The 23,903-nt window shown below is 45.2% G+C and overlaps 1 protein-coding gene across 7 annotated transcripts in view; it reads left to right on the plus strand.

Annotated features, from left to right (window-relative positions):
- KIF9 (kinesin family member 9) overlaps window positions 1-23,903 on the plus strand; it is a 252,267-nt gene that overhangs the window by 221,447 nt on the left and 6,917 nt on the right. For all 7 annotated transcript variants that reach the window (XM_033931868.1, XM_033931865.1, XM_033931864.1 and 4 more), the window contains 2 exons: window positions 2,078-2,193; window positions 14,223-14,327. In XM_033931868.1, the coding sequence (XP_033787759.1) occupies window positions 2,078-2,193; window positions 14,223-14,327 (221 nt within the window). The remainder of the gene's footprint in view (window positions 1-2,077; window positions 2,194-14,222; window positions 14,328-23,903) is intronic.

The following is a 23,903-nucleotide window of genomic DNA, read 5'->3' on the forward strand; positions in this document are numbered from 1 at the left end:
CCCCCCTGCGTGATCCGGCACCCCCCGTGAGAATAGGCACCCCCCGACCGACCAACTTTAACTCACCCCCCCCATCTGGCACCGGCACGAGAATCGCTCTCCCCGCTCGCAAAGGCCCCCCCCCCACTCGAATCGGCACCCCCCCGCGAGAACAGGATCCCCCCGCCCGACCAACTTTAACTCACCCCCCCTTTGGCACCAGCACGCAGCCCACAAGTGCCGGTGCCGCTTGAAGATCTTCTTCTTCCCAATCTCTGCCGGCTTTGAGCATGCATCTGCGCGTGCTCAAGCCCTTCTAATTCTCCCTCTCGCCGAGATTCTCGGCGAGAGGGAGAATTAGAAGGGCTTGAGCATGCGCAGATGCATGCTCAAAGCCGGCAGAGACTGGGAAGAAGAAGATCTTCAAGCGGCACCGGCACTTGTGGGCTGCGTGCCGGTGCCAAAGGGGGGATGAGTTAAAGTTGGTCAGGCGGGGGGTTGCTGTTTTCACGGGGGGGGGGGGGTGCCGATTCGAGCGGGAGGGGGCCCTTTGCGAGCGGGGGGGAGTGATGCCGGTTATCGGGGGGTGCTCGCAAATCGAGTCAACACTCGGTTTGCGAGAATGTTTTGCTCGTCTTGCAAAACACTCGCAAACCGGGTTACTCGCAAACCGAGGTTTGACTGTATATGCATGTTCAATGGGTAAGACATGGACAAACAGAAACAAGCGGATCAAGGGGGAGGTAAGAGTAAAATACATCGAGATAAAATAAATAGAAAAGGGTGGGAAATGGGAAGGGGAAAAACATAGAAGGGGGGGAATTGCGCTTCTTAAAAGTGGTTGGTATTCATTATTATAAACGGAATAAGCAGGTTAGAGGAATTGCTCATTCTTAGGTTAGAAATGCGTTTAAATAAGAAAGTTTTTAGTTTGGTCTTAAATTAGTCCAATGGTTCTTCCAGTCGGATATCCAATGGGAGAGCATTCCATAGGGTGGGGCTCTGACTACAAATCTGGGTTATGACCTAGTGTTTTTCAGGAAAGAAAGTGAGCAATATTGGAAACAGTAATAAATATGACAAATCTAACTGTAGCTGTATAAAAAAATAGACATCTACTGGTACTTCTATGTATTGCATGATTTTAAGAACTCCTCTTGTAGTCTATATTCATAGTCTATATATTTGTCCTCTAATCCTCTCATCATGGGCTGCATAAGTATTAAAACATCCTACACATTGTCTCAGTTGCCATGCAAGAAACTTGGTTTTAATTCTGGACCCCAGTTTCTGCTTCTTTGGCCAAGTTGGACTAGTAATGCTTCAGTGCCCCCACCCCCCAACTTCGTGAAGAGGAATAGTGGTCATTTTGCAGTGCTAACACATAATGACCATATTCATGGTGCACATATAACAGATTCCAGAGAGCCACAGTCTGTGGACTCTAGCTATGAACTGCTGTTGCAGTAACTGGACTAAGTGGCAGGACTGTCTGCAGAGGGAGTGAATAGGAAACTGCCACTACAATATTCCTGCCACCCCCCCCCCCACTATAATTCAAAACTGGGGCTCATTTGTCCCAGGCCCCACACTACCCCTAAAGTCAATCTGGATGGATATAAGGAGATTATTTATAGTACTTATTGATTTGGATAGAAAAATGAGGTGGGGGGGGGGGGACCCCCAGAATTGGTGCCAAAGAAAACTCTGAGGGTGGGTTCCGATTAAGGTGGAAGCCCAAAGAACTGCCAAGCTACAAAATAATATATGTACTTATCAAAACAGTAGTGCATATGAAGAAACCTGGCAAGTCAAGCCATTTACAGCAAAGCATCCACTTGTTGTTGCATGAAGTGAGGCTGCAAAAAGAATGAGTTGAGTATCATGCCTTTGTGGGTATGAGCTGGAGTTTTATTGTTAAGGGAACAGGAAGTTCATATTCATACCAAGTTTAAGTTTCTGTGCCTTTGTATACCTAGATATAGTGCTTTCATGTTTATTTTTACATATAGAGTTAGATTTGAGACTATTCAGATCATTACTGGAGTTTTTTTTTTAATGCTTCTCCTACTAAATGTAACCTTTCTTATCCCCTCAGAGTTTGATATATGGTATAATGAGTCCTTCTTAATACCTGAGGAGACACAGATTATCCTAAAAGGAGGAGGCAGCATTAGGCCTGGAATGATGCCTATCAGCAAGATAACAACTTTGGTGAGTGGCATCAGGGATTTCTGCCTTGATAATATGGCTTTGATGTTATATTTTATACTGCTGTCACCTAACAAACAATGGTACCAAACTATCAATGATCTATACTTAAACACTTTAATTTAAATACTGTATTTTTCGCTCCATAAGACGCACCCTAGATTTAGAGTAGGAAAACAAGAAAAAAAACCATTTTGAACCAAATTGTATACTAACATATACCAGGCTCTGCATCCAGACCCCTCAATCCCTGCCAGGCTCTGCATCCAACCCCACACTCCTTGCCAGGCTCTGCACCCTGTCCCCCTTCCCCTACTAATTGTAATGCACTTTTTTCCTTTCATTTTTCATATACACCAGTGGTCTCAAACTCAAACCCTATGCAGGGCCACATTTTGGATTTGTAGGTACTTGGAGGGCCTCAGAAAAAATAGTTAATGTCTTATTAAAGAAATGACAATTTTGCATGAGGTAAAACGCTTTATAGTTTATAAATCTTAACTTTTGGCTATGTCTTAATAATAATTGTAATTTATAGCTAAAGAGACATAAGATCAATAAACTGTTTTATTTTACTTTTGTGATTATGATAAACATACCGAGGGCCTCAAAATAGTACCTGGCGGGCTGCATGTGGCCCCTGGGCCACGAGTTTGAGACCACTGATATACACACAGCAGATATAAATTCTCAAACTGACATATTTCGATCACTAAATTGAAAATAAAATCATTTTCCTACCTTTGTTGTCTGGTGATTTAATTAGTTTCTGGTTGGATTTCTTTCTGACTGTGCATCCAACATTTCTTTCACAATCCAGCCCCATCCCCTTTGGGTCCAGGTCTCTATCTCTCTCTGTCTTTCTTCTGCTTACAACCCCTCCATCCCATCCCCATGTCCAGCATTTGTTCTCCCTTCTTCCAGGTCTTTCTCTGCTTCTGTCTCTCTCTCCTTCCTTCCTTCCTGGTTTTATTTATTATTATTAGAATTTTATATACCGCCTATCAAGGTTATCTAAGCGGTTTTACAATCAGGTATTCAAGCATTTTCCCTTTCTGTCCCGGTGGGCTCACAATCTAGCTAACGTACCTGGGGCTATGGAGGACTGAGTGACTTGCCCAGGGTCACAAGGAGCAGCGCGGGGTTTGAACCCACAACCCCAGGGTGCTGAGGCTGTAGATCCAACCACTGAGCCACACACTCCTCAGAATCTTTTCTCAACGGGATCTCCCCTCTTCTGTTTTGATGTCCTTTACTCAATTTTTATGCCAAATGAGTAAAGATCTTAACATCACTTTGCAGTCTGATTCAACATACTCTAAGGAGTATTTGGAAGAACTGGGTATACCTCCTACGGATTCATTAAAATTACCCATGAATGGCATTCTCACTCAAACTTTCAAAAGAAATCGTGCTACACCATATTCTGATTCCTGCTGGAATCTTGATATCAAATGGTTCACTGTACGGGATTTGAAAAGTCTCAACTATCCCATCAATCTCTTCTTGTTGGGTCTTCCTTGAAAACAACCAATCTGGCCAAAGTCTATGCCACAGTCCCACCTGGTCAAGAGGGAAGGGCCATGGATAAATTTGGCCGATGCCTGTATCAAAATTCTATGATGACAAATAGAATTTTAAACTACAACTTTGTCTTTACATCATATCTCAAATATTGGGTCAGTGTTATGCCCACTTTTTTCAAGAACCTTCCAGAGCATCGCCTGACAGAGTTCCAGCATATGCATTCCACTCTGGGACAACTTTGCATACATATGGTCCAGGTTGCATATGATGCTTTTGAGATGTCCTCCAGGGCCACTGCTTTCTCAGTGGTGATGTGCCGTCTTGCCTGGCTCCACACCATAGATTATGGACCCGAATCTACAAGATCGACTGGCCAACATCCCATGCCAAGGCAATAAGTTGTTTGATGACTCTATTGAGGCAATTACAAAGCGCTTGTCTGAGCATGAGAAGTCATTTGCCTCCATTATCAGATCAAACCCAAATTCTTCCACAGATAAGGATTATACACCTCCTCCATCTTCCCAAAGGCATTTCCCTCAGAAGGCAGCACCTGATTCAAGGCAGCCTCAGCAGCAACAATGGCAGTAGCATAAACCTCAGACTCCTGCTGCACCTAAGCTTTCTCAGTCTTTATAACCAACTCAAACAGAGAGCATAACCTTACTCGTTCTATCTCTCTCATCTCTTTTTTCCATAGGGGTCATCTCCATCATTTGTACCAAAGATGGGACCTCACTCTCATCTGGGAAGGCCTCTCTCCACACTTCTTCTGATTACAAAAGAGTATCCTTTCAATCTTTCCAGATTCTTCTTCATGAAGCTTAAGCTCCACTTTCTCTCCATGTCATCGAGGAGGTTCTTCTGGAACAGCAGAGCACGGGTTTTACTCCCGTTACTTCCTTGTCCCGAAGAAGATGGGGGATCTGCGACCTATCCTGGATCTCTGAACTCTCAACAAATTCCTTGTCAAAGATTAATTTTGGATGCTGTCTCTAGCATCATTGTATCCTCTTCTGGATCAAACCGATTGGTTATGCTCCCTGGATCTCAGAGGCTTACACATTTCTACTTGTCCAGCCTCTTACAAGCTCCTTAGATTTCAGGTGGGAAATCATCATTTTCAGTACAGAGTGCTGTTTTTTGGCCTACATCTTCTTCCAGAGTTTTCACCAAGTGTCTGGTAGTGATGGCAGCAGCTCTGCACAACCATAGTCTCCAGGTATTCCCATACTTGGACGACTGGCTCGCCAACAATTCAACATCTCAGGGGGTTCTTGTAGCAACCCACCGGATTATTTGGTTCTTCCAACAACTGGGATTCAAAATCAACTTTCCAGAATCCCAGCTCCAACCCTCTCAAAATCCTACAGTTCATTGGAGCTGTACTGGACACTTTGCACCTTAGAGCATTCCTTCCTCAACAACGTCAGGATGCTGTCATTCAATTTTGTCACAAAGTGTCATCCCTCACTTCACTTTCAGAGAGACACATGATGGTTCTCCTTGGTCACATAGCCTCTACAGTTCACGTGACTCCTTTTGCCAGACTTCACCTCAGAATTCCTCAGTGGACCCTGGCATCTCAGTGGGCGCATGCTTTCGACCCACTCTCTCAGCACATTACAGTGACTCCTTTGTTGAGACAGTCTCTCCACTGGTGGATGCTCTCTTCCAGTCTCTCCAGAGGTTTATTGTTTCAAACGCCCCCTCATCAGACGGTCCTCACGACAGATTCCTCGACCTATGCTTGGGAGGCTCATCTCGATGGTCTTCGTATTCAAGGCCACTAGTCCACCACAGATCGTCAGTGTCACATAAATCTGTTGGAACTCAGAGCGATCTTCAATGCTCTCAAAGCTTTTCAGCATCTTCTCCATGATCAAGTAGTCCTCATTCGGACAGACAATTAAGTTGCCATGTACTTCGTCAACAAGCAGGGAGGCACAGGATATCTCCCTCTCTGCCAGGAAGCTCAAAAGGTGTGGAATTGGGCAATCCTTCACAACACCTTTCTAAAAGCGGTCTATATTCAAGGAGAGAAAAACAGTCTGGCTGACAAACTGAGTTGTCTTCTACAACCTCACAAATGGACACTCAATTCCTTGCCTCTCCATCACATTTTTTCTCAGTGGGGGACCCCTCAGATAGATCTCTTTGCGTCTCCCTACAACAACAAACTGCCTCAGTTCTGCTCCAGAATATGCTCTCCTTATTGCCTCGAGGCAGATGCTTTTCTTCTGGAATGGACGCATCAGTTTCTGAATGCATTTACTCCATTTCCTCTCATTCTCAACACACTTATCAAACTCAAACATGAACATGCCACCATGATTCTCATAGCTCCTCGGTGGCCCAGACAACCGTGGTTCTCCCTTTTACTTCAACTCAGCAGGGAGCCACTACTTCTATCAGTGTTTCCCTCTCTGCTTACACAGAGTCAGGGGTCTCTACTTCATCCCAACCTGCAGTCTCTACATCTGACAGCTTGATACCTCTCAACCTAACTGCCCCTCTACAGTCTTCTCACTCTGTCAAGGATATTTTAGAGGCTTCTAGGAAGCCTACTACTAGTCAATGTTATAACCAGAAATGGACTAGATTTTCTGCTTGGTGCACTATTCATCACAAGGAGCCTCAATCCATCTCCTTGTCTTCAGTTTGGATTAGCTGTTGCATTTATCCCAATCAGGTCTCAAATCCACATCCATTCGAGTCCACCTCAGTGCAATTGCTGCTTTCCATCAGCCTATAGAAGGGAAACCCCTTTCTGCTCATCCTGTGGTTTCCAGATTTATGAAAGGACATTTCAATGTCAAGCCAAACCGCCTTCAGTGGTTTGGGATCTCAATGTTGTTCTTGCTCAATTGATGAATCCTCCTTTTGAACCAATGGTTTTGACTCTTCTGAAATATCTCACTTGGAAAGTGGTTTTCTCATTGCTCATACGTCTGCTCGCAGAGTCAGTGAACTACAAGCTTTAGTAATGGACCCACCTTTCACAGTATTTCATCATGACACAGTGGTCCTCTGTACTCATCCTAAATTCTTGCCTAAAGTGGTTTCAGAATTTCATCTCAATCAATCCATTGTACTTCCAGTGTTTTTTCCAAAGCCTCATTCTCATCCTGGAGAAATAGCTCTTCATACTCTGGACTGTAAGCGTGCTTTGGCTTTCTACTGAAACACATTAAGCCATTTGTCTCCTTTGTTCCAAACAAGTTGGGACATCCAATTTCCAAGAGCACCATCTCCAACTGGATGGCTGCTTGCATTTCTTTCTGCTATGCTCAGACTGGACTGCATCTACAGGGTCGAGTCACAGCCCATATAATCAGAGCCATGGCGGCATCAGTTGCTTTCCTTAGATCTACCCCTATTGAGGAAGTCTGCAAAGCTGCCACTTGGTCCTCGGTTCATACCTTCACCTCTCATTATTGTCTGGATTCTTTTTCCAGATGGGATGGCCATTTTGGCCAGGTAGTTTTCCAAATTTATTCTCCTAAATTGCCAACACTCCCACCATCCCATTCTGGTTAGCTTGGAGGTCACCCACATGTGAGAATAGAAACATAGAAACATAGAAAGATGACGGCAGAAAAGGGCTACAGCCCACCAAGTCTGCCCACTATTTTGTCCCACCCCATCAAGTTTGAGTGCTAATGACCCAATTCCTTAGCTCGACCTCCTTAGGGATCCCACGTGGATGTCCCATTTATTTTTAAAGTCGAGTACACTGGTGGCCTTGACCACTTGCACCGGAAGTTTGTTCCAGTGATCTACCACCCGTTCTGTAAAGAAATACTTCCTGGTGTCACCATTAAATTTCCCACCTCTGAGTTTGAACGGGTGCCCCCTTGTGACCGAGGGTCCCCTGGGGAAGAATATATCGCTTTCCGCCTCGACACGACCTGTGATGTATTTAAACGTCTCAATCATGTCTCCCCTTTCTCTACGCTCCTCAAGAGTATAGAGATGCAGTTTGTCCAGTCTTTCCTCGTATGGGAGACTCCCGAGTCCGGAGACCATTCTAGTGGCCATTCGTTGGACTGACTCAGCTCGAAGCACGTCTTTTTGGTAGTGTGGTCTCCAAAACTGCACACAGTATTCCAGGTGAGGTCTCACCATGGCTCTGTAGAGCGGCATCATGACTTCAGGTTGACGGCTGACGAAGCCTCTATTGATACATCCCAACATTTGCCTTGCCTTGGATGAGGCTTGCTCCACTTGTTTGGCAGCCTTCATGTCTGAACTGACGATCACACCCAAGTCCCGTTCTTCTGAAGTTCTAGCTAGTGTTTCTCCATTCAAGGTGTAAGTTTTGCATGGATTTCCGCAGCCGAGATGCATGACCTTACATTTCTTAGCGTTGAAGCCCAGCTGCCATGTCGAGGACCAGTTTTCTAGCATGATCAGATCCTGCGTCATACTATCCTTAAGATTGTTTTCACTTACTATATTACACAGTTTGGCGTCGTCGGCGAACAGTGTTACTTTACCCTGAAGCCCTTGGGTCAAGTCTCGTATGAATATGTTGAAAAGAGATGGTCCCAGGACCGAGCCCTGCGGCACTCCGCTAGTTACCTCCGATGTCTCAGAGAGGGTGCCGTTGACCACCACCCTCTGAAGTCTTTCACTCAGCCAATCCTCGACCCATGCAGTTAGCTTCTCGCCTAGACCCATCGACTTCATCTTGTTTAATAGTCTGCGGTGCGGGACACTGTCAAATGCCTTGCTGAAATCCAAGTACACTATGTCCAGAGACTCTCCCAGGTCCAGTTTTCCCGTCACCCAATCGAAGAAGCTGATAAGATTGGATTGGCATGACCTACCCCTAGTGAATCCATGTTGACGGGGATCCCTTAGGTCTCCCTCATCTAAAATCGTATCTAATTTTCCTTTAAGTAGAGTTTCCATGAGTTTACACACAATTGATGTGAGACTCACTGGTCGGTAGTTCGCAGTCTCTGCTCTGCATCCCTTTTTGTGCAGAGGAACGACGTTAGCTGTTTTCCAGTCCAGGGGGACTCTCCCCGTACTTAGGGAGAGATTGAAGAGCATGGCTAACGGTTTCGCTAGAACATCGCATAGCTCTCTGAGCACTCGTGGGTGTAAATTGTCCGGCCCCATGGCCTTGTTCACCTTGAGTCTTGAAAGTTCTTTGTAAACATCGGCAGTTGTGAACTCAAAATTCTGAAATGGATCTTCCATGCTTTGCTTTGTTTCCAACCGAGGCCCGTTCCCTGATGCCTCGCAGGTAAAGACAGAGCAGAAGTAATCATTCAGCAGTTTAGCTTTATCTGAATCTGTTTCCACATAACTCCCGTCTGGCGCTCTAAGGCGTACTATCCCATTTGTGTTCTTCTTCCTGTCGCTAATGTACCTGAAGAAGGATTTGTCCCCTTTCTTAATATTCTTCGCTAGAGTTTCTTCCATTCTAAGTTTGGCCTCCCTGACTGCTGTTTTGACCGCTGCGGACTTTGTCTTGTATTCAATGTTCGCTTCTTTCTCCCCGGTGCGTTTGTATGAGAGAAATGCTCTTTTCTTCTCCTTGACGCGGTACGAGATCTCATCAGTGAACCATTTGGGTCTCTTGTTTCTTTGTTGTTTATTTACAGATTTAATGTATCGGACAGTTGCCTCCTGAACGGTCGATTTCAAGGTTGACCACATAGCTTCCATATTATCGGTTTCTTCTTGAACCTGTAGTGTTTGATAAACGAAATTTCGCATGCGTTCGAAGTCAACGCCCCGGAAATTGAGTACCCTTGTTCTTGTTTGAGATTTAGGGAAGCCTTTCCTAAGGTTAAACCATACCATGTTATGGTCGCTGGTGGCTAGCGTTTCTCCCACTGAGACCTCCGAGACACTTTCCCCATTCGTAAGTACTAGGTCCAGGATGGCCTGGGCCCTTGTAGGCTCTAGCACCATTTGTTTGAGCTGTACTCCCTTCATAGACGTTAATATCCTCCTGCTGTCACAAGTTGCCGCTGAGAGTGTGTTCCAGTCTAAATCAGGCATATTGAAGTCTCCTAATAGAACAACATCCCCCCGCAAGGTGATATTCTCAATATCTTCAATTAATTCCGCGTCTTTGTCCTCCGATTGTCTAGGAGGTCTGTATACCACACCGAGGTACAGGCATTTTTCTCCGCCTCTGGCCAGGTTCACCCAGATGGATTCCCCAGTATACTTAACATCCGTGATCCTGGTTGTCTTGATGTGCTCTTTGACGTAAAGTGCTACCCCTCCTCCTAGCTTACCCTCTCTGTCTTTGCGAAGCAGGTTGTATCCTGGTATAGTCATATCCCACCCATGAGAGTTTGTAAACCATGTTTCGGACACAGCCACCACGTCTAAGTCTGCATTAATCATTTCTGTTTCTAGTTCTAGAAGTTTGTTCCCTAGGCTGTGTGCGTTTACATACATAGCTCTCCACTCTTGGTGTTTACTGAGGTCCTGATGAGTTAAAGTATCTCCTAGCGAATCTTTTGTAGTAAGGGTACTTACCTCGGACTTGGAAGCGGAGTTTTGGTTCGCCACCTCAGGATTTTTACTTACTGCTCTGGTGTAAAAGTGGGTACCCACCCCCGACTTACCTAGTTTAAAGCCCTTCGAAGTAGGCGGGCTAGTCGGTGTCCGAAGACGTTCTTACCTCTGTTGGTCAGGTGGAGTCCGTCTGGTCCCTGTAGTCCCTGTAGTGTCTCACCGTGATTCAGGAATCCGAAGTTCATTTCCTGGCACCATCGTTGTAGCCACTCATTCGTCTTTAGGATACGTTCGTCCCTGTCCCTTCCTCTGCCCCTAACAGGAAGAATTGAAGAGAATACTACCTGTGCATCCGTCTGCTTCAGCCTCCTTCCCAGAGCTCCGAAATCTCTAGCTATATCCTCCATGGTGTTCTTTGCAGTGTCATTCGTTCCGACATGGATGAGCAGCATTGGGAAGTGATCCTGGGGCCTGAGAAGTCGATCAAGACAGGTGGTCATATCTCGTATTCTGGCTCCGGGTAAACAGCAGACCTCCCTCGACTGCATATCCGGTCCTGCTTGTCCTGGGATAAAGCACAGTTACTTATCGTAACAGGTGTTATCCAGGGACAGCAGGCAGATATTCTCACAACCCACCCACCTCCCCTGGTTGGCTTCTTAGCTAGCTATCTGATCTGAGGAGATGCATGCCCTACGTCGGGTGGGAAGACACTCGCGCATGCGCAGTGCAGCAGTCGCAAACTTTTTTAAAGTTTTACAAGCAAGTCTGCTTGTGAGGCTGTCCGCATCGGGGCTCCATGGATGACATCACCCACATGTGAGAATATCTGCCTGCTGTCCCTGGATAACACCTGTTACGGTAAGTAACTGTGCTTTTCTGTTTGGAAATGCCTTTTAAACACTACCCTCCTAGAAAAGTCCAAAAAGAACCTAGGCAAGCAGTGCACCTCTAGCAACCGGGTTCCTAGGATACTCCACTGTAGCCAACACATGCTCTCACAAGGTGCTTCAAAGGTCTATGGAGGCTGAGTCCTCCAAAGCTGACCATATCTTTTCTTTGCAGGTTACAGCTCTTTCTCTGTCTATGATTATCAGTCACACAGTTCTAACCCCCTGGAAGTTATTTGTAATTTGAAAGAGTCTGGAGAGCTGCTAGAGACCATCCATAATCCAGTGGTGTGCCGTGTTATTTCTGCACTGTGTGCACAGTGAAAGAGGAGTGTATATTTTGGATCAAAAAAAAGCAAGGTCTCTTTAGACAACAAAAACTGATTTGTCCAAGTTTTTAATTTTGGCCCATCACAGAGCCGGCGTGTGGTTGGAGAGGTTGTAACCCTATACTTCTGCTAAGACTATTTAGTGCGTGCTAAATCGGTTAACGTACCTTAATAAAAGGACCCCTAAGTATCTTAATTAAAAATTTTGCCTGCGACTTAGCCTATGGTTTAGATTTCAGCCCCTTATGTGATTGAGTTTGACACTCCTGCTGTAGAATCAGCACAGGTTCACGATAGCCCACACCGCGCATGCATGAATGCCTTCCCGGCCAACATAGCTCATGGCTCCTCAGTTCTTAGTTTTCTGCGGGGCTAAGAAGTCGTGTTCTTTGAACTTTGTAGCAAACCTTGCAAGCCGCTCTCCACCTCGATAGCATGTTCCCTCTGATGCGATCCCGCCCCTCCTCTGACGTACGGGATCGCATCAGAGGGAAAGTGCTACCGAGGTGGAGAGCGGCCTGCGAGGTTCGATACAGCCGGCTGGCGATCCTCAGCAGGCTTCTTTGAAGAGGAGGGCAGGTGCGAATGAAGAGCAGCAGCGACAGCAGCGGTTTGTGCCGGTGGGCCAGAAGAGACCAGGAAGCCGAGATGGAGGGAGGGTAGGAGCAGCGGTTTGGGATCAGGTATTAGGGAGCAGGGAAGAGGTGCTGCTGGACAGGGGGGAGATAAAACAAAGGGAGAAGGGCTGCTGCTGGACAGGGGGAGCAGGGAAGAGGTGCTGCTGGATGGGAGGAGGTAAAACGAAGAGAGAAGGGCTGCTGCTGGACATGGGGAAAAGTGAAGGGGTGCTGCTGGACAGGGGGGAGGTAAAAGGAAGGTAGAAGGGCTACTGCTGGACAGGGGGGAGCAGGGAAGGGGTGCTGCTGGACACGGGGGAGCAGGCAAGGGGTGGTGGTGGACAGCCAAGGAAAGAGAGAGACAGAAAGAAAGACAGACAGCGGCCGAGAGAGAGAGAAAGAAAGAAAGAAAGAAAGAGACACACACATCTATTCTAGCACCCATTAATGTAGTGGGCTTAAAGATTAGTGATATATATAAGTTGTATATTTTAGTTTCTAATAATAAAATCTATTTCTATATTCATATCCATGGTGTTTTCAAATTTACTAGCTTTGTAAGTTTGCATACCTCTTGTTGTGGATTTTGGTCATACCATGCTGTGTAAAGATCTACCTCTTTGTTTGACTGTCTCAGAATGAGACAGGCTCAATGAACATTATGTTCAGAGTTGACACAGACCTCATGAAATAATGTCCCTTTCACCAAGCAGCTGTTCTGATGGCTGAATCATTTAAATCTTGTGCAAGGCATTCTCTTCCAAATTACTCTGGTTAAATTGGCTAACTGTAGATGTATTCAAACAGGGCTAAGGAGCTCATATAGAGAAGCTTCACACTCAGGGTCTTCAATGGTTTGCTCAGGAGAAATCTACCAGGTAAACTTAAGCTAAGGACTGCCCTAGTGGCCTTCAGAGATCATTTTGCCAACAGAATTATGCTTTTCTAAGCTGCTATGTACCACATTAACATGAAAGGAAGAACAGGTTTGTATCTCCTGTGTTGAGGAACTGTCAGAGCATGGAACTGGGCTCTATCTCTTGTAGAATTACCCTTCATGCCACATATCTAGCAGGGAGAAACTAGGCTAAGTATTACAATTACACCAGTGGTCACTGGTTCCCTGATACCCTCTTTAGAGGGTCTAGTATTATATAAACAGTTTTCAGTATAAATGTGTGTGTCACGCCCCTGGCCCCACCTACCAAAAGGTGTAGGCCAAGTGTCCTTCCACTGTCCATTCAAGGCTATGGGCCGAGTATCTGTTCACCGCCTACCGAGGTAAAGGCTGAGTGTCCACCGCCTACCTAGGATGTAGGCTGAGTGTCCTTCCACCACCTACCAAGGGTATAAACTAAGTGTCCTAGCTAACTGGAGCTTGGATGCTCAGAGAAGGTTGCAGGCTTACCAAGGCTTAGGCACTAGGCCCACATTCCTCCCCTCAAGAGTCACCCTGGAGCTCCTGTTTCCAAGAACTCCAACGATGCTCCTTTCTGCTGGGAGTCTATTAAACACACCCCCCCTCTTTCAGTTCAGGGTGAGGTCCCTCTTGACCCCCCCCTCAAAATGTCCCCTAAGAGTTGAGGGGATCCAAGCTAAAGCTCCTCTCCCTATCAGGAGTCCAGTTTAAAGCTTTAGGAGTCTCTTTTCTTTATAAATCACCCCTTTTCTTTTCAGTTCACTTCTGATGCAAATTAGTTATTCAAGTCCAATAGCAAGGTCATCCAATCTTTACTATTGGGCAACGCAATACTCTGGGGAAATATGGGTTGTTGGTTCCTAACACCAGTCTCCTAGTCTTCCACTATGACTAGAACCACCCCATTAGAAGCTATTCTCTGTTTAACCCTGGTTACCTATTGCCCATCCTTAAGGGAACTCTGGGGATGGGTAGACTCTGATGTAACCCTCCCTCGAGAAAGTACCCCAGCACAGTGTGTTTCAATAGGTTTTTATAATTCACTTGGTTTTTTACATGTATCATAAATGAAAAGCTGGAGATATGCATTTGTCTATAAATCAATTTAGCTCCAGACTTTCCTTTTGCCTGAGGACAACAGATAAAATCTTCATGGTTTTCAATGTAGAAGCTGCCTTCTAGTGCTATGATGATCCTTGTCTTTCACAGCACTTCTTTTAGTGTGGGCACCATATTTAATGGCATTACTTTTTTTTTTCAGGGAGAAGACGATCAAGACAGATTTGAGCACCTACAGCAGACTCTAACACTAGATAATCCAAGCACACTCTCCTTTTACAATGCTAAAATGAAAATGGACCACAGGGTAAGTCAATCATCACAATAAAAGTGGAAACATTATGTGGCTCATGTAATTCTTTCCAGTACCAGTGCGTATGTGTGAATATATCCATGTCGCTGTGTGTCTTTGACCTGGAGGAGCGAGAGGCCAGACAGTTTGTACAGAGTGGTTACCAAATGTTCCTGTGTTTCGGACAGAATTATAAAATGAAACCAAACATATCTAACCAAAGAGAAAGTCACAATCAGGAGACCAAAGAGTCCAAGAAGTATAAAAAAATATCACTTGAATGTATTCATGAAAACAAGTAAATAAGTCCATGGTTCCTTCAGTCAGTGAGAGAAACAACTGGAAGAACTAGACTCAACATGACCGTGTTTCACAGCAGGAGTCTAATGTCTTAAATACAAATTTAAATCATACACGCTGGGCCAGCAAGGTAAATACGCTGATGCTCACTGGAATTCTAGGAGCGTCGGAGCATTTAGGGCTCCTTTTACTAAGGTGCACTAGCGCACGCACAAGATTAGTGTGCGCTAGCCGAAAAATTACCTCCTGCTTAAAAGGAAGCGTTAATGGCTAGTGCGTGCAGCAATTTAGTGAACGCACCTTTGTAAAAGGAGTCTTTACTTTGCCGGCCCGTGATAGAAACCTCTACTGCAGCTTTGTAAAAGCCAGTGATAATGAATAATAAATCCATAAAACATAGTCATGATTAAAGTAAAATAATACAAAAACATAATTATACATAATAAGTAATGAATTTCAAAAACATAAAATTAACAATGGATAACAAGAGGTAGCAAAATACATAAATATTAAATGATAATATAAATATTATTATTATTTATTAACTGCCTTTTTTTCATGAAGAGATTCACCCAAAGTGGTTTATATACATTGAATAGTAATCAGGTACTCTTATACTTTCCCTATCTGTCCCAGCAGGCTAACAATCTAAGGGCTCCTTTTACAAAGCCAGGGTAGAGGTTTCTACCACAGGCCGGCGAGACAAATGCTCCGACACTCGTAGGAATTCTATGAGCTTCAGAGCATTTACCTTGCTGGCCCACAGTAGAAACCTCTACCACGGCTTTGTAAAAGCCAGCGTAAATGTGGTACCTATGTCAATGGAAGGCTAAGTGACTTGCCCAGAGTCAGAGCAGAGGAGCAGGCTGAGACTGAACTCACAACCTCAGGGTGCTGAGGCAACCGCTCTAATCATGAATATACATATGGATTTAATAACTATACTAACTGGCTTTCAAATGGTTTTTGCCATGTTCCATTACATTTCAGATAATTTTGTCCACAGATGCAGAGACAGATGGATGGACGTTTTTCTATAATTTCTTTCCAGGTTTTAAATTTATTAGGTTGGAAAGAATAAAACAGAACATAAGGGTCAGACCTAGGTCATGCTCAGTGTGTTTTTCACAGTTGTTTAGAATAGTGTCTACCATTTTGTCCAGAACTAATGTCAGGGTCACCAGTATCTAGTTCCCTGATCACCTCTGGAGCCCTTTCTAAATTCTGGCATTACGGGAGGTAGTCATTAAGGTATGTCATGGCCATAGCATGTTATTTACCACTTACTTAAACAGAAACAGTGTGCATGGCCTTACTATAATGCACATTAATGTAAGGTACAGTGGTACCTTGGATTACGAGCATGCTCCGTTCCAGGAGCATGCTCGTAATCCAAAATGCTTGTACTGTATATCAAAGCAAGTTTCCCCATAGGAAGAAAGGGAAACTTGCTTTGATATGTTCCCACCCCAAACCTTCCCCCCGCCCCACGAGAACCGGCATTGCTCCCCCCGAAGGCCCACCCCCCCGCGATCCAGCACCCCCCCCCCGCAATCTGGCACCCCCCGCCGCCATCATGCACCCCCCCCCGGCCGCCATTGGGCACCCCCCGCCGCCACCTGAGATCCCCCAACCCACCCAAACCCTCTTCTTACTTCCCTCCGCATCGGCATCGCCGGCATCAGCATGTCCTGTGCCCGAAAATCTTTTTCCTGTGCCGGGCCTTGAGCTCCTGCCATCGGAGCCCCCCACCCCCCATACCTTTAATTCGGGAGCAGCAGTGCCTTAGGGATCCCATTTCCCCTTTTTAACATAAAACATTATCCACTTGCTTGTCTGAATTAAAACTAATTCAAAAACTACCATGGGGTGCCTGATCACACCCTATGGTAAGCACTAGCCTGTGGTAAGAATATGTTAGTGCTTACAACAGTTTAGTAAAAAGACCCCTAAGTTCTTACAACATGAGTGATGTCACCGTTGGAGCTCAGCACGGTACATGCATGGAGAGCCTGCTCAAAAGTTCTAGAAACTAGGCTTGAGTAGTATTCCAGTGCCAGGCTCCATTTCTGATGTCATCCATGTTGTGAGAACCTGTATCTTGCTGTCAATGGAGAACATCTGCCCCAGATTAGCAACTTGGTTTTACTAGCCAACATAAACAGACAGTGCCAGTGAAAATCACTCTAACTCTACAATGCCTGGGTGAAGTTAGGGAACAGTAAGAGCAGGAAAACAAACTAACCCCATCCCCTTTTTTACAAAACCGTTGTGGGGTTTTTAGTGTCAGCTGAAGCGGAAACAGTTCCGATGCTCATAGGAATTCTATGAGCGTTGGAGCTGTTACCACTGCGGCCAGTGCTAAAAACTGCGCTATGGTTTTGTAAAAATAGGGGGGTATATGTATAGTGGTGATATTTAGCTACTATAGGCAGTCTAGATAGTTAATTGTAAGCCTGATTTTCACCAATATATGTATAGTCAGCAGTAGTGCACAATCAAATGAGCCCTCCCTCTTCTCGAACCCTCCCAACTATCTTCCTTCAACCCATTTAAAAAACCCGGTATAACTAAAGGGCCATTCAGGAAGCCGCTCAGCGCTGAGCAGCAGCGCCAACGCATGCTCCCGCTTGGTATCACTTAGTAGCTGAAGTCAGAACTCATGGCAGCAACCGACCGGGTTAGCAGCAGGGCAGGAGCACTGAAAGCTCGCTACTTCCCGCTACACCTCTGGACCACCAGGGATTCCAGCAGCAGAGGAGGTAAGACAGACAGGTCTTTGGAATGACCTCACCACCCCGCTGCGGAACCTGAGCTCCCTTCAGTTATTCCGCAAACAACTGAAAACCTGGCTTTTCAGCAAATTGTAGCTCTATCCTTCCCTCCCTTTCTCTCCCCCCTTCTACACATAAGTTCATGTAATCCTTTTTCTTCTTCTCTACCCACTATTTTAAGTTCTTGTAAACCGTGTCGAGCTCCATTCTCATGGAAATGATGCGGTGTATAAACTTAAGGTTTAGATTAGATTAGATTAGATTAGGGAGGGGGGACAGGGTGCAGAGCCTAGTGGCCCTGCGGAGGCCTGCAATAAGTCTGGGAGAGCGATGGGTGTGCGCTGGACACTGGCCCAAATATAAACCGGGACTCCCATTTTTGGGCCCAAAAATCCCGGTTTATATTCAAGTATATATGGTACATAAAATCCTTTGAACTTAATTACTGTACAAATACATGTCCCAAATGATCTGAAAAAAGGGCAACAACTGAGGTAATCAAATTGCAGATGACATAAATTGTTCAAATTTGTTTAAAAAAAACGGATGATTGTGAAGGAGACTGCATGTGTAAATGGCAGATCAAATTTAATGTGAACAAGTGCAATGATGCAAATAGAGAAAAGTAATCCCAAACACAAATACAAAATATTGGGTGAGGAGTTAGGTGTCACCCACTCAAGAAAAAGATGAAATTATTTGGGGCAAATAAGCTGATATTTTCAGCCTAGTGTGCCTTGGCTGCCAAAAAAGCAAATCATTCAAAAAGAAATGGAAAACAAAACAGAGAAATCATTATAAATCTGTTATTCCTGGTGAAATTCTGAGTAAAGCGGCTGATTCTGTATAAGGCGCTGGTCTCGGCGGTTGCCTAAGAAGCGGCTGAGAATCACATACTGGCATCCTATATAGAATTGCGTCCAAGTTTCCAAGTTTTATTAAAATTTGATGAAACGCTAATCTTAAATTCTAAGCGTTTGACAATTAAAAAATTAAAAAGGGGAACAATTAACATACTTATTAGTGACACGACATTACTTACATAAAAACAATAGGATAGTAGGGAGAAATACAATTTTTAAAAGAAAAGAGTACAATTAATATTCAAAACAAGAGGGAAATGGGAGGAATCATATCAACAGATGTCTTCCCCCCCCATACCCCATATTCTCTAACCAGTGCCCATGGTATAGGCGTTGGTTACAGAATTGCGCCTATCTGATCGCAAAGATAGGCGATCCAGCCATTATGTTTGCGAGGGATCCCTTGCCATAAGCTGATTGCAGCAAGGGAATCCCCAATCAGCTGAGCTGGCAGGACTCCACAAACTTTAGCTTCAGGGAGTCCTGCTGGCTTAGCTGACCTGAGGGAAAACACCCCTGCTATGATCAGCTGAGCTGGCAGCATCAGAGAACCCCCTCAATACCCACATCCGTGCGGCAGGAGGAATGTCCACTCCCTCCTGCCTAATATAACTGATGCTTCCACTACCCACATATCCACACGGCAGAAGGGATGCCCACTTCCTTCTGCTGCTGGGCCCCGTTGATCCCCTAAACCCCCAAACCCCCCCATATCCAATCAGCAGGAGGATGCCCACTCCCTCCTGCTACCGGATCCCATCGATCCCTCAAAACCACCAAACCCCCAAACACTCCACTCCAACATCCCCTGAAACCCCAACAGCCCACCCCCAACACCTGAACAGCCCACCCCGATGCCCCTGACAACCCCCAACCCCACATACCTTTAGTAGAAGACTGGCAAGAGGGAAGCCCAGTCCCTCCTGCCAGCAGGCCCATGGAAGTAGCCTTAGGTATCTGGTCAGGGCACTCCCAGTGCATCCCAGGATGCCGCGCAGACGTGGGTGTCAGAGGCTTCTCTGCCGCTGCCGGCTCAGCTGATTGCAGCAGGGGTATTTTCCCCCTGATCAGCTGAACCAACAGGGCTCCCCGAAGCCATGATCGGGGGATTCCCTTGCTGCAATCTGCTATGCTGGCAGCAGTGTCTACTTTTAGAATGAAATGTAAGCCAGCATTTTTCAGGCCTACATTTCAGGCATCTGTCGCAGCACTAGGGAGATGCATATGAATGCCTAAACTCGCCCAAGGACACCATGCCCACACTCAGCCTTGGGCGAGCTTAAGTGTCCCTCTGCGTCTCCCTAGCCCACAACAATTGCCTACAGTGTAGGTGTCCTGCTTAGGGGAGTTTGTTTATTATAAAACGTGCATCCCAATTGGCTGCAGGATGCCTACCATCACCTATAATCAGGACACCCGTTTGCAGAATCAGCCCCTAAATGTTTAAAAGTTCTGCACACAATATTTCAAAACTCTGAAAAGTTTATTTGTAGTGTTTTGCGTAGAATTCCTCCATCCTAAGACTTGAAATGCCTTCCTGCTTTCTCCTATCTCATACTTCAGCCTTTTCAGTTCCCTCTCACTCCAGTTGCAGATCTGTCTCCCTCTAAATCCAACTTCTCTCTCACTTGCACCCTGAATCCCCTTCCTGGTCCCCATACTCTGGCATCTCTCTCCTTCTCTCCACTAACTAAGAACCTCCTCCTCCCTTCCCACTTCCGTTCTGGTCTGGGTCACTCTCTCCTCCTCTACCATCCCTCCCCCACTTGCAGGTCCAGCATCCATGTTCTCTCACCCCACTGCATCCACCAGCACCTTTCTCACTCACACCCTGAATCCCTTTCTCATGGTCTGGCATCTCTCCCTCTTTCCACAGCCAAGCATCTCTTCATCCCTTCCCACCCCCCTTTCTGGTCTGGGTCTCTATCCTCTATTCCCCCCCACTTGAGGGTCCAGCATCAATGTCCCCTCTCCTTACAAGTCTGGCTTCTCTCACCTTCTCCTCTTCCTCACCCAGGTCTGGCCTTTCTCACTCTCTCCGACAGACCCCCCCCCAACCATTGTGGATCCAGCATCTCTCCTGCCCATGAGCCTAGGGTTACCATATTTGTATAAGTAAAAAAGAGGACACGTGGTCCACCCCACCCCTGTCCCCACACAAAGCTCATCACTTCTCCTTCCCTGAGCTCGGGGCTGTGACTGGAAGTCTATGAGCATGTGCAGATGTGACGCAATGATATCACACACATGCATGTGACATCATTGTATCACATCTGCACTTGCTCGAAGGCCCTCCAGACAGAGCACTGAGCTCTGCCAGAGTCAGGGCCTTCCAAAACCTGGACAAAAAGCCAGGTTTTCAAAATCCATCCGGACATCCCTCTAAAAAGAGGACATTGGGTAAATTCAGACATCTGGTAACTGTACACGGGACCTCCCAAAGCAGCGGCAGCAAGCAGACAGCAGAGGCAGCGCTGTAGCCGGCTCCACCAGGGCCTTTTCTTCCCACGTCACGTCTGTGATGTCATTTATTACATTACATTACGGATTTCTATTCCGCCTGTGCCTTGCGGTTCTAGGCGGATTACAATATAGAAATTATCTGGGCAGTCCCAGTAGAATTACATTTCAGGATAAGGGTAAGTTACAGGAACAGTAAAGGATTATGATACTTCAATTTCACAGAAGATAATACATATCACAGAAGATAATACATATAACAGAAGATAATACATATCACAGAAGATAATACGTGTCAACTGAATCAAGTTAAATCGGGTGTAGTGTAAAAGAGTTACAGTACATTCTGGATCACAGACAAAGAGATACTATAGGTGGGTGTTTCCAAAGGCGTTGATTGGGGACTCATTGGGTGGTAGTTAGAGTGATGGGAGATATTTTTTGAACAGTAGTGTTTTTATTTCTTTACGGAACTCTTTTATGTCTGTTGTTTTGGTCAGAAGTTTTGAGATGTCAGAGTCGATTTTAGCTGCCTGTGTCCCCAGAAGGTTGTCGTAAAGTTTCTTAAGACGAGTACCGTTGAGAGGTGGGTAGGTGAAAAGGTTCTGTGTTCTCCTTCTTCTGGGTGAGAGGTAGTAGTGAAAACGGTTGTTTAGGTAACTGGGTGCCGTGCCGTGGGTTACTTTGAAAATGAGACAGTAGAGTTTGAATTGTGTTCTTGCTTTTATTGGTAGCCAGTGAGATTCTAAGTATGCATTGGTAATGTGGTCGTGTTTGCTGAGTGAGTATATGAGTCTGAGGGCTGTGTTCTGGATGGTCTGTAGTTTTTTTATTGTGTTGGTAGGGCAAGGTAAGTAAAGGCTGTTGCAGTAGTCTACTATACTTAGCACAAGGGATTGGACAATGATCCTGAATTGGTCTTTATTAAAGAATTTTCTGATTTTTCTTAGATTTCGCATTGTGAAGAATGCTTTTTGGGTGATTTTATGGATTTGTGTTTGCATTGTGCAGCATCTGTCTAAATGTATACCTAGGATTTTGAGGGAGCTCTGTATTGGGTACTTGATTGAGTTTACTTCCAGTTCAGTTAGGGATGGTTTTTTGTCCTTCTCTAGTAGTAGGAATTTAGTTTTGTCTGAGTTCAGTTTCAACTTATGATTTGTCATCCATTTTTCTACTGTTTCCAATGTGGTTTTCAGGTGTCCTGTGGAGATTGGGTTGTGGATGTCGAATGGAAGGAGGATGGTTATGTCGTCTGCATAGCTAAAAGAAGTAATATTTAGGGCGTCCAGGGTGGTGCCTAGGGAAGCTATGAATAGGTTGAAAAGTGTGGGAGAGAGGGGAGAGCCTTGTGGTACTCCGCATGGGTTGGTCCATGGTTCAGATAGAATGTCTTTTGATTTGACTCTGTATGTTCTTGTTTTAAGGAAGCCTTGGAACCAGTTGTGAACTTTACCTGAAATTCCTATTGCGTCTAGTATCTGGAGAAGTATGGAGTGGTCCACTAGATCGAATGCAGCTGAGAGATCAAATTGGATGATTAGCAGTCTGTTTCCTTGGCTGAGGTGTCTTCGAGCTATGTCTAGTAAAGATACCAGGAGAGTTTCTGTACTGTGGTTGGTTCTGGATCCGGATTGGGATGGATGTAGGATGTTGTGGGCTTCTAGGTACATGGACAGTTGTTGTGCTACTAGCCCTTCTATTATTTTGATGTATGTTGGGATAGAAGCGATTGGTCTGTAATTTGATGGGTTATTTATTAGACCTTTGGGGTCTTTCAGTATAGGCGTAATTATGATTTCACCGAGGTCTGGTGGGAACTGGCCTTCCCTGAGTGTTGTTTGCAGCCATAGAGTGTAGCTAGCTTTGAAGTTGGTGGAAGCTGTTGCTAGTAGGTATGGTGGGCAGTTGTTCAGATCACATGAGGATTTGCAATATTTTTTGTAGAGCCTGTCCAATTCAGACCACTGGGTTGTAGGGAAGTCGGTCCAGGACCTGTCTGCTGGTATGGCTTCATCTGTTGTGGGTTTTGTTAGAATCTCGTCTATGTTGTTTTGTGAGTTATTGAATGTTGTTCTGATTGAGATGATTTTATTTTTGAAGTGATCTGCTAATTGAGAGGCTGTAGGTGTTAGGTTTCCCTGGGTGGCTAGACATGGTTTGGTGTCGGTGAGGTTTCTTACTAGGTTGAAAAGTTTTTTTGTGTCTGGTTTGTCGGTGCCTATGAGGTTGGAGTAGTAGTCTTTGCGTTTTTCCTTCAGTTTGATTTTGTATTGCTTGATTTGGATTTTCCATTCTATTTTAGTGTTATCTTGTTTCTGTTTTATCCATGCCCTTTCTAGTTGTCTACATTTCCTTTTTAGTTGTAGGAGTTCGGTGTCAAACCATTTGTCTGATTGTCTACATATTTTATTTTTTGCTTTTAGTGGTGCTAGTTTGTTCAAGGTCGATTCGCTGAGAGACCGCCAGGTGTTTATGAATTCACTAGGGTTGCTGGAATCTATTGCTGGGTCCACTGCACTCCAGAATGTGTTGGGGTCGATTTTCTGTCTGATCATAAGGCTTGTTTTGGGAGGAGTGGGTTTATTTTTGTTATGCTCCCAGTTGATGGTGAAGTTATATTTGTAGTGGTCCGACCAAAGGGTAGGTTGCCAGGCGCCGTTGGTGATTTGGATGTTTTGTGTGTTGAGGTTTGGGGATGAGTATGCTGCAATATCGAGTTGATGACCTTTTTCGTGTGTTGGTTCAGGATTGAGGATCTGGTACGATAGGGTATTGAGGTATGATAGAATATCTACTACTTGTTTGGAGGTGTGGTCTTCTAGGTGGAGGTTTAAATCACCAAGGATCAGATTATTTGTAGAGGAAAGAGAGTTCTGGAGGATGAACTCTTCTAGATCTTGTTTAGAGGTGTTCCATTTTCCTGGGGTGATGTAGCATAGAAGGCAGTTTAGATTTCCTGTAAGGGTGGTGTCAGAAAGTTGGCAGGCTAGAAGGTCTAAATGAGGGGTGGAGTGCTTGGCTAGGACTTTGATGTTGAAGTTGTTTTTTACTATTATTGCTAGCCCTCCTCCTCTTTTATTAGCTCGGCATACTAATTCAATTTTGTATCCGTTAGGACAGATTTCAATAATGTGAGGGTCTGTGTCAGATGTGAGCCAGGTTTCAGTAAGGAAGAGGCATCCTAGATCATC

The sequence above is a fragment of the Geotrypetes seraphini genome, chromosome 2 (genome assembly GCF_902459505.1).
Source record: "Geotrypetes seraphini chromosome 2, aGeoSer1.1, whole genome shotgun sequence".
NCBI classification, from domain to species: Eukaryota; Metazoa; Chordata; class Amphibia; order Gymnophiona; family Dermophiidae; genus Geotrypetes; species Geotrypetes seraphini.